Genomic DNA, 11,582 nt, shown 5'->3' with positions numbered 1-11,582 from the left:
TCATACTCGACAAACATGATTTGCCATGAAAAACGTTTGATTTGGCATGCCTAAAAATTTCACGTTCGCTGGATATTTGGGTCCTAAGATTAATCATCTTGTATTACGCCATTTGTGTACTACTAGTATATTTCTATGTGGCAAATGTTCTGGGAAACTATAAGAAATCCATTTATCGCAATGTTATAAGAAATTATGTTTCCAACAAGACAAAAGAAAAAAAAAACCTCCCCTGCATTTCAGGGGAAGCAGCTAGCGATCCACCACCAGTACCGAACAACGGGGAGAAGGAGAGAGAAGGTGGGCAGCTGCATGCAGACGCGCGCGCGGCACCGGCACATGCACGCGTGCGCAGCGACTAGACGATCATCGCGGCAACAACGCGAGACCACCAATCGATCAGCAGGCTAGACGTACGTGCGTAGGAATCGAGACACAGATCGATCGATCCAGCAGCAGCGGCGGCGGCGGCGGCGATGTCGGACGACGAGGACTGCCGGACGACGGCGGCGCTGCTGGCGTCGACGTCGTGTAACCACCGGGCGGTGCTGCTCCACGGCAGCCTGGACATCTGGATCGACGAGGCGTGCAACCTCCCGAACAAGGACATCCTGTCCAACACCATGGGCGGCCTCCTCAAGAGCTGCACCTCCGACCCCGGCGCCAAGTCCACCAGCGACCCCTACGTGACCGTGCTGGTCGCATCCGCCACGGTGGCGCGCACCTTCGTGATCCAGGACGACGAGAACCCCAAGTGGCGGCAGCACTTCCTGGTGCCTGTGGCGCACGAGACCGCCGCGGTGAGCTTCGTCGTCAAGGACAGCGACGTGATCGGGGCGGAGCTGATCGGCGCCGTGGCCATCCCCGCCGAGTCCCTCCTGGCCGGCGACCGCGTGGACGGCGTGTACCCGGTGCTGGAGCCGTCCGGGAAGCCGTGCCGGCCGGGCGCCACGCTGCGGATGTCGGTGCAGTACGTGCCTGTGGCGAGGCTCACGATGTACAGCCACGGCGTGACGCCGGGCCCGGACTTCCCCGGCGTGCCCAACACGTATTTCCCGCTCCGGCGCGGCGGGCGGGTGACGCTGTACCAGGACGCGCACGTGCCCGGCGACGGGCAGTGCCTGCCGGAGATCCGACTCGGGAACGGTCAGCTCTACCGGCACGGGCAGTGCTGGCACGACGTGTACGACGCCATGTCGCAGGCGAAGCATCTCATCTACATCACCGGGTGGTCGGTGTTCCACACGATCCACCTGGTGCGCGACGGCGACAAGGCGCGGCCGCTGGGCGATCTGCTCAAGAAGAAGTCGCAGGAGGGGGTCCGGGTGCTGCTGCTCGTCTGGGACGACCCCACGTCCAGGAGCGTCCTTGGCATCCAGATGGTAATTACTGAATTCAGGCGTCGATTTTTAATTAAAATGCTGCAGAGTTTACAATTTATGTTCATGTCATTTTATCCGAATTCGGCTCCAAATTTCAACGACATTGGCTTTGATGAATTTGAATGAAGTGATAAGAATAATTTCCATATGTAAATTATGACATGAAATTGTGACGTGTAGGAAGGTTACATGGGCACACGGGATGAGGAGACGCGTAGGTTTTTCAAGCATTCTTCGGTTCAGATACTGCTCTGCTCACGATCTGCCGGGAAAAGGCACAGCTGGGTGAAGCAAAAGGTTGTATTTCATGCGAGGAAATAAACTTACTTAGATATTATCTTTATGGGCAATGAGCTGATGATGGCAACCATTGGAAACCAGGAGACAGGAACTATTTTTACCCACCATCAGAAAACGGTGATCATCGACGTCGATGCCGGCAACGGTAAGCGGAAGATAGTTGCTTTCGTCGGAGGCCTTGATCTATGTGGTGGGAGATATGACACTCCAAGGCACCATCTGTTTCACACTCTTCACACAGTGCACAAGGAGGATTATTACAACCCAAACTTCGCGGTGAGAACTCCTGAATATGATCTGAACTCTGTTGGAGGTTTTCATGTATTAATTCTACATTTGATAGCCTAATGCGTCGCTTGTCTCGATGCAGGTAACCGATGAGCGTGGCCCAAGGGAACCATGGCATGATTTGCATTCCAAGATCGATGGCCCGGCAGCATTCGATGTGCTGAAGAACTTTGAGGAGCGTTGGTCAAAATCATCCAAGCGCCACGGGTCCAAGAAATTGTCGAAATCATGTAATGACACGTTGCTCTGGATCGAAAAGATATCTGAGATCGCTGCTATTGACGATGATGTATACTCCAATGACAATGACACGGAGAGATGGGATGTTCAGGTAAGATCTTCCATAGTATTCCAGAGTTTCCAACCAAAGTCGTGTGTCGAAAGATTGAAGAGTCTCATGTTGGAGTGCAGATTTTCCGATCGATCGACTCGAACTCCGTCAAGGCTTTTCCCAAGGATCCACGAGAAGCAACCATTCAGGTAACTGAAATACAGTTTTCACCTGACCATAACTGTGTTCAGAGCTCCATTTGTTTTACCTGATACACAACTTTTGCTTTCTTGACAGAATCTTGTTTGCGGGAAAAATGTACTAATCGATATGAGCATACACACAGCCTACGTTACTGCCATCCGAGCAGCCCAACACTTCATCTATATTGAAAATCAGTATTTCCTTGGCTCTTCATTTCAATGGGATTCACATAGAGATCTTGGTAAGCAAGGACTACTACAGTTTCTTTCAATGGCATGCTAGGTTGTGTTGTTTAGTGTCGACTATCTCTTTTGTTCTTGATGAACTAGTGCAGGTCACCAAATTAAAATAAATAAATCTGATACCTTAATTTCCCACATCATGCCAACAACAAATATGCCCGGCCGGTGCTTAAATTTCTGACAGCCCCGGACTCTGAAATTCGTTTTCTTGCAGGTGCGAACAATTTAATACCGATCGAGGTAGCCCTGAAAATTGCTAACAAGATCTACGCGAATGAGAGATTTTCGGCCTACATAATAATTCCGATGTGGCCTGAAGGCAACCCAACCGGTGCTCCTACACAGAGAATTCTTTACTGGCAGGTTAGGTTCTTTAATTATCTCTCTCAGTGACTCAGATCTTTGTCACTACACTGTCATCTAAACACATCAGCTTCTAAGAGCCTTCATCATAAGTATAGCTGCTTCTGTTAGGCTAATAATGCAATTCATGTGTGCCACTGCAGAAGAAAACAATGCAGATGATGTACGAGATAGTCTACAAGGCACTGAAAGACACGGGACTGAATGGTTCATATGACCCACAGGACTACCTGAATTTCTTCTGCCTCGGCAACCGAGAAGCGGTGGAAAATGCCGCTTTCTCCGAAGCATTTTCACACACAAACCCTCAGGTGAGAATCGATCGAGTCAAGGACTCAAGCGGCAGAAATTCTGTGGCAATGCGAGCACCACTATATATAGGTGCCACTCTTTCTGAAAGATTATGCAGCAGAACTCACACCTGTCTGCCCTGATGGGCATGGATGGTCCAGGACCAAGCTAGGAAGAACAGGAGGTTCATGGTGTACGTGCACTCCAAGGGCATGATCGTGGACGACGAGTACGTTATCATCGGGTCGGCCAACATCAACCAGAGGTCCATGGAGGGAACGAGGGACACCGAGATCGCCATGGGCGCGTACCAGCCCCACTACACCTGGTCCAACATGTTCTCTGCTCCCCGCGGACAGGCAACCAACCAACCAACCAACCAAATCCATCCCCTCATTCATCATCGTGAATCTGACGAACGAATTGGAATGTTGCTGCAGATCTACGGGTACAGGATGTCGCTGTGGGCGGAGCACATCGGGGGCGTGGAGGCGGTCTTCGAGCGGCCGGACACGCTGGAGTGCGTGCGGCGGGTGCGGGGCATCGGGGACGCCAACTGGAAGCGGTTCGTGGCGGAGGAGGTGACAGAGATGCGGGGGCACCTCATCAGGTACCCCGTCGCCGTCGAATGGAACGGCAAGGTCGGGCCGCTGCAGGGGTGCGCTGCCTTCCCGGACGTCGGCGGCAACATCTGCGGCTCCTTCTCGGGCATCCAGGAGAACCTCACCATATGATCTCTTCTACTAGTAGGGCACTAAGCATTCGTAGACGCACGATTAACAAATTAGTGGTCCAGATGCAAAGAGAGAGACAGCCCAAATTAGTGTTCCCCGCAGTTTTATGCTCTTTCTCCGGTAAAACATGGAGGTGTTTTCGCAAGGGTTTTACAACATTTTCACGCATGCTGGAGCAAAGTTTGCTGAACATATTTTCAGTGAAAAAGAATGTTTTTAACACGTTTGTTTTTCTGTTTTGAAATACGCGATTTCAAACAAAGTTCTACGGTTCAATTCCTTTGGCCGCGTTTTCCCCATAATATTAGGTATATTTCGCATGATTCTGTGAATGCTTGAGCATGTCGCCAAATTTGGTTAACATTTACACATTGCTAACATAGCCGCTTCATTCGAGTTTCAATAAATGAAAATTTCAAAACATATTCAACATTGATCATGTACCAAAGAGCACGTCAAGACCAAGAGGATGGCGAAAACAGTAACTGAATCGGACACGCACTTCAGAAAAAAAGATCTTACTTTGCGTAATTTTTTTAAAGCATGGATTAAATAATCAAAGATGGAAATGGTAGACTGCGGGCAGTTTTTTTAAACAGCTCACATATGTAAGTGAAAAATGTTTGAATCTAGATCAGCAAATCGAACGTCTCACAGTTAGGCCCCTCAGCATAGTTGTGCTTCCCCACATATTTAACCACATATGTGCATCTGCGTGAAGCACGTTTGTGCTTCCTCGAAAGTGAAGCATAGGTATGCTTCACCCCGTGCAAGCACATGTTTTTCTAGGGGGTGGGGAAGGACATTTTAGTTTATTTGAAAGCACGGGTTAGTATAGTTTGAAAGCACATATTACTGCTAGTTAAAAGCACAAATTAGCCCGAAAAAAAGTTCATCGAAAGTTATCAACATGAGATCTAGTTTCGAAGATCTCGATGCGAGAAAGACAACAATGAAAATGGTTCGTGATTTGGATGCACAATAAAAGAGATAAAACCTTTTTAAAAATTGAATCTACAAAAAGGCACAAACAAACCCAATCGTGTCTCCCTGCATGGGAAAAAATGCCACCAAAATTCTCAAGTTGCGATAAGTGTCACACATGCAGTGTGTCATTTGTAGAAACTCTCTAAGGGTGTGTCTGGGAGCTAAGTATTTTTGAAATTTTCTAGGAATGCCGTGGTTTATGAAAAAACTTCAGTATTAAATACTTTGAGGTGTTTGGATAGAAAAAATACTGCAGCTTAAGAAACCACAGTATCTCTAAAACTGTGGTATTTTTGTTGTATTTAATAAAGAGGCCGGGACCTCTCTTTTTTAAAACTGAGAAACGTTGGCTCATTGGTCTCTCTAGTAGCGTGAGCTGCACCTTCGGTGCCTGTCACAATGCTCCGTCTTTGATGGATCACAAGCGATAACTCGACAATGTATAGTAGCATATAGTAATAGAGAACGTGCTCATGCCTAGCATGCATACGGCGGCCGTTAAGACAAGTTGATCGGCCGTGAGTGCAGCTGAATTAGGTTCGGCTTTAGGTATGGTCAAGATTATCCATGCAACGACAGAACAATCGGTGAAAATTAGAGAAACTTAATAAAACTGCCATTTGCCAAAGAACGCTGCTATACGGACGACACTCGGCGCACGATTTTCAGACGGTGCTATCGATCAAACCATGCATGCATAAGATTAAGTGTAGCACAGCTGCTGGGTCATGTGTCATGCGAGAATCAGGTAGGAAGTGCCGTGCGCCGACTAGTTTCGTTTGCCAAACACCTCCACGGTTTTACCAAAACTGTAAAAGAAACTATGGTTTTTAGAAACTAAAGTATTTATTGCCCACACATTAAAATACTGAGGTTTTGAAATATTGTGGATTTTGCAAAAACTGAGTTGCCAAACTAGGCCTAAGGTGTGAGTGATCTGTGTAAGGGGTACCCCTTAACAAACAATGTCGTTTTTTCAAGCCCCAAAAGGAAAAAAAATCACGTGAAGTAAGATTTTTTTGGGCGCTAGAGCCCGTTTCACGGTGGTGCAATGGCGGGCTGGGCCCAAATTATTTTTCCCCTAGGCTAGACACTCACATAAAACAGATTTTTCTGTGAGGCATAGTTGCTCCTACGATACTCCCTCAAAAAAAAAGTTGCTCCTACAGTAAACTAGGTAATTTTTCCTGTGATGAATTCATTTGAGCTACTCCCCCGGTCCATACATTAGATACATTCGATTGCGCGACAAGTAATATGGGTTGGATGGAGTACTAGTAATGAATCCACATATGTGCTGCTCTGAAGCTAATAGTACTAGTTTGTTTGCACACGCAAAAAAAAAGACGCTCATCTTCCCTGCAAGTAGGGGTGGACTAACGAGCAGCTCGGCTCGTTAAGCTCGTACTTGTTAAGCTCGTGCTCGTTAAGGCTCGGCCCGTTAAGCTCGTTAAGATTAACGAGCAGAAAACCCTGCTCAGCTCGGCTCGTTTGAAGCTCGTTAAGCTCGTGAGCGCTCGCGAGCGCTCGTTAACAGATTATAATGTGTTTCGATTAAGATGATGAATGTGTAGGTGTGGTTTTCAAGATGAAATATGGTGAGTACAAATAGAAATGCACTAGTTTGTTGCCTCATATGTCGATTAGATTGAATTGATGGGCTGAGTTGCTAAAAGACTTTGTCACGTAAGATGAAAATATGTGTTATGTTGTTACTAACGAGCTTAACGACCTACTCGTTAGCTCGTTCGTTAAACTCGTTAAGCTTAACGAGCTGAAATCTATGATTGCCTCTGTTCATTAAGAAGCGAGCTCCGAACTTAACGAGCCGAACTATCGAGCGCTCATTTAGCTCGCGAGCTACGAGCTTTTGGTCCAGCCCTACCTGCAAGAGACAGGTCCCGCTCTGCTCAGATCCGTGCACGCAAGCATGGCCCACCTCGAGTTCCACGAGTGAAAATTTTAAATCCGTATTAGTTGCTGTCGTGGGAGGTAGTTAGAAGTTAAGTAGACGCGTCCTTTAATTTCAACAGTCACGATCCCGGCCTGGTCGTATCATCTTCCCTGCAAGAAACAGCTCCCGGCTGTGCTCCTACGCGGCGTGTACGCAAGACATATCCACAATCATGGCCCTCCACGGGTTCCACGAGTGAATTTTTAAATCATGTTAGTAGCTGGCAGTAACACAAACGCATGCTATATCAATCTCTTGAGCCAGCTGAGCAATTTACACCCACTACACAGCCCTGAGACTGGAGAGTGATAGAGCAAGAATGGCAGCTCACATGACAGTCCCCAGCGACGCCCAGCTGATCAAGGCGCAGGCTGACCTGCAGCGCCACAGCCTCACTTACCTGACGTCCATGGCACTCAGGTGCGCCATCGAGCTCGGCATCCCGACGGCGATCCACCGCCTCGGCGGCACTGCGTCGTTGCCCGACCTGATGGCCGCACTGTCCCTTCCGCCACCCAAGGCGCCGTTTCTCAGCCGCGTCCTGCGGCTGCTGGCCAAATCCAACGCCCTGGCGTGCACCGACGCCGGGATCTACAGCCTCACGCCGCTGTCCTACATCCTCGTGGACGGCGTACTCATCGACGGCGAGGCTAGGCAGACCGCCTTCCCGCTGGCCGTCACCTCGCGGTACCACATGGAGTCAGGTCTAGGCCTGGCCGATTGGTTCAAGAACGACCGTGCGCTACCAGTGCCATCTCCATTTGAGCATGTGCACGCCGCGGCGCCCTTCGACGAGAGCATGACGCTCCTCGATCATGAGACCGACAAGCTCTTCTACGAGGGCTTGGCCGCCCATGACCATATGGGGATCGGCACGGTTGTGCGGGAATGCCGTGGCCTGTTCAATGGTCTGGAGTCACTCACCGACTGCTGTGGTGGTGATGGGACGACGGCCAGGGCCATCGTCAAGGCCTTCCCGCATATCAAGTGCAATGTGTTGGACCTTCCACAGGTGATCGAGAAAGTCCCGAGTGATGGTGTTGTTTAACTATGTCGCTGGCGACCTCTTCCATACCGTCCCACCTGCTCAAGCCGTGATGCTCAAGGTACGACGATATGACGCCTCTCTACATTTAATTAATGTTCTATTAATATTTCCTTTTCTTTTTGGCATGCATGGATATACAGAGGAATTTTGTGATATAACAAAACTAATATGGTCCGTTAACTCCCAAAGTGCTCTTGTCAGCTCGAGCTCACATGCACCCTTTGCTACAGTAAAATCAAAAAAAATATTTAAACAGTTTAAAAAAAACTGATTTTTTTTCACAACAAACATTGATGTCCTTTTCACATGTGTGCAAAATTTCATGACAAAATGACATTCATGCAGGTCTGGGTGAAAAAAAAAAAACAAAATCAATGCTCCAAAATGATTCCAAAAACAGTTTTTTTACAAGCATGGTATTGTCTTTTTTGCCCAGGCTTCCATAAATTCATCACAAAAATTGGCACGCATGTCAAACACACACCAATGTTTGTTACCAAAAATATAAATCAGTTTTTTAAAAATATTTTTCTATTTTACTGTAGCAAAGGGTGCGTGTGAGCTCAAGCTTATATACTCCATGTCCAATTCCGGAAGTGCTCTTGTGAGCTTAGCTTCGTGTTCCAACTGCCTGTTAATAGGTACACAAGATTTTTTTTCTCCAAAAGTCAAACTTAGCAAAATTTGACCGATTTCTAGAAAACATTATCATATCTACAATACCAAACACCTACCTATAAAATAAAAATATATCTCATGACATATCTTTTATTTGCGGGGTACCTCATGACGTGTCTATATATATATAGTATTTAAAATATAGACATTTTCATCTATTAACTTGGTCAAAATTTGCAAATTTTGACTTTAAAAAAAAATCTATAGGCACTACATTATGGAATGAAGGCGGTATAGCTATGTCCTTGACTAAAAGACAATATAGACTTTATACTATGAACCAATTAGAGTTGCGGCAATCGGTTGCAATATATTTTTATGAGATTTGATGTGTGGAATATAAATATTTAGATTAATAACACATGAACCAAAATTAAAAATACACATGACTTTAAATTCATGCGATTTGAAATTATGTGTTATGGATACATATGGTAGTAACCAAGTGAAGAGCAAATGGTAATTTAGTTCGTTGGAGCCTTCCTTTTTCTAACAAACAACCAACAGATTGCTATAATTGGAGCATTTTTATACACAAACTTACCCTTTGCCAACATAATTAATATTCTTCTTGCCTCTAAGGAGGTAAGTGGGAGCATCTTAAAATTGCTCTTCCATACAATATACCACATAGGACAAAGGGAACTAAGAGTTTGGATTGCACCAATTTTTTCTTGTTTCGGTATTGGTTTTCTGCAGGACTACCAATACCTATGCATAATTAGATTATGTCGATAACTTCCATATCCCTCATTATTCATTGCTTAAACTTTATAGATTCTTTCCATTCCAGCTTGTTCTACACTTTTGGAGCGACGATGATTGCATCAAAATCCTTGCTCAATGCAAGAAGGCCATACCTTCCCGAGAAATGGGGGGAAAAGTGATCATCATAGACATAGTGCTTGGATCTTCTCTAGAGACAATAACTGAAACCGAACTGTTGATGGACATGCTGATGTTCATATGTACCAGAGGACGGCAACGGGATGAAAAGGAGTGGAGCACGATCTTTATGAAAGCAGGGTTTAGCGACTATAAGATTGTCAAGAAACTTGGCCATCGAGGTGTCATCGAGGTCTATCCATAAGGTTGCTGCAAATGCTCATCTGGTGTGTATTCCGTATAACTAGTGGTGTGAAATAAGAAATAAATAAGTACAATGCCTTACTCGTCAATGGAAAATGCAGCAAATTCTTAAGTAGATGAAGTGTTAAGTGGCCGGCCGTATTATGTATGTATGTATGTATGTATGTATGTGGCATGTTTGTATGTTCCAACAATTTGAGATGTTAAGCTTTGTTGTTTTGGTATGTGTACAACTTTGTTTTTGAATTGTTTAGTGGACAAGCATTTGTGTATGTTTATCATTCTAAAATCAGTATATTCTTAAGAATAGCTACAGATCTGCTGATTGTTTTGGGAAAGGAGACAAGTCATTTTTCCATATGCCTCCACCAGCACCGCTCTCCTTGTCACTTCTCCAATTTTCTCTATGGTTCCTCGCTTATTGTTGCACTCTTCCGTGACTAGATTTGCAATAGCAAGATTTTCACAATAATGGCACTAGTCTCAAGAAATAGACATCACTGGAGATGACAACGATAAGAAAAGAAGACCGGACTAGTAAAATAGAAGGGATATGGAAGTTCAATCAATGGTCGTAGAACCGAGGAAGATGGAAAACACACATTGTCGACAAGGCTAGAGTTTGCCATAGCATGCGGATGGTTCAAACCTACAAGGACTTGGGAGTGCCAACCCTCCCCGCCGGCACTCCTCAATGTTGGGGAACGTAGCAGAAATTCAAAATTTTCCTACGTGTCACCAAGATCTATCTATGGAGAAACCAGCAACGAGGAGAAGGAGAGTGCATCTACATACCCTTGTAGATCGGTAAGCGGAAGCGTTCAAGAGAACGGGGTTGAAGGAGTCGTACTCGTCGTGATCCAAATCACCGGAGATCCTAGTGCCGAACGGACGGCACCTCCGCGTTCAACACACGTACAGCCCGGTGACGTCTCCCACGCCTTGATCCAGCAAGGAGAGAGGGAGAGGTTGAGGAAGACTCCATCCAGCAGCAGCACAACGGCGTGATGGTGATGGAGGAGCGTGGTAGTCCAACAGGGCTTCGCCAAGCACCGCGGGAGAGGAGGAGTAAGAGAGGTAGGGCTGCGCCAATAGAGGGAGAAACTCATGTGTTGGGCAGCCCCCAAGCCTCAAGTATTTATAGGGGAAGGGAAGGGGGCTGCGCCCCCTCTAGGGTTCCCTCCCCAAGGGTGGCGGCAGCCCCCAGATGCCATCTGGGTGGCGGCCAGAGGGGGAGAGAGGGGAGGCGCGCCTGGGGTGGGCCTTAGGGCCCATCTGCCCTAGGGTTTGCCCCCTCCCACTCTCCCTTGCGCCTTGGGCCCCTTGTGGGGGGCGCACCAGCCCACCTGGGGCTGGTTCCCTCCCACACTTGGCCCATGCAGCCCTCCGGGTTTGGTGGCCCCACTTGGTGGACCCCCGGGACCCTCCCGGTGGTCCCGGTACGTTACCGGAAAAACCCGAAATTTTTCCGATGACCAAAATAGGACTTCCCATATATAAATCTTTACCTCCGGACCATTCCGGAACTCCTCGTGACGTCCGGGATCTCATCCAGGACTCCGAACAACATTCGGTAACCACATACAAACTTCCTTTATAACCCTAGCGTCATCGAACCTTAAGTGTGTAGACCCTACGGGTTCGGGAACCATGCAGACATGACCGAGACGTTCTCCGGTCAATAACCAATAGTGGGATCTGGATACCCATGTTGGCTCCCACATGTTCCACGATGATCTCATCGGATGAAC

General features: G+C 47.1%; 1 protein-coding gene and 1 pseudogene across 1 annotated transcript; both read left to right on the top strand.

Moving 5' to 3' along the window:
• Positions 1-289: 289 nt before the first annotated feature.
• On the top strand, positions 290-4,295 carry LOC123089555 (phospholipase D beta 1). The gene is made up of 10 exons (XM_044511204.1): positions 290-1,382; positions 1,563-1,679; positions 1,764-1,958; positions 2,053-2,301; positions 2,382-2,450; positions 2,539-2,686; positions 2,902-3,050; positions 3,194-3,361; positions 3,503-3,700; positions 3,782-4,295. The coding sequence occupies exons 1-10, from the start codon at positions 477-479 to the stop codon at positions 4,073-4,075; spliced, it is 2,493 nt and encodes an 830-aa protein (XP_044367139.1). The 5' UTR covers positions 290-476; the 3' UTR covers positions 4,076-4,295.
• Positions 4,296-7,307: 3,012 nt separating this feature from the next.
• Positions 7,308-10,055, top strand: LOC123089554 (probable O-methyltransferase 2; annotated as a pseudogene).
• The last annotated feature ends 1,527 nt before the right edge of the window (positions 10,056-11,582 follow it).

Source organism: Triticum aestivum, chromosome 4B (genome assembly GCF_018294505.1).
Source record: "Triticum aestivum cultivar Chinese Spring chromosome 4B, IWGSC CS RefSeq v2.1, whole genome shotgun sequence".
NCBI classification, from domain to species: domain Eukaryota; kingdom Viridiplantae; phylum Streptophyta; class Magnoliopsida; order Poales; family Poaceae; genus Triticum; species Triticum aestivum.
Note: the sequence above shows the minus strand (reverse complement) of the source record. Positions and strands in the feature narration are given on the sequence as shown.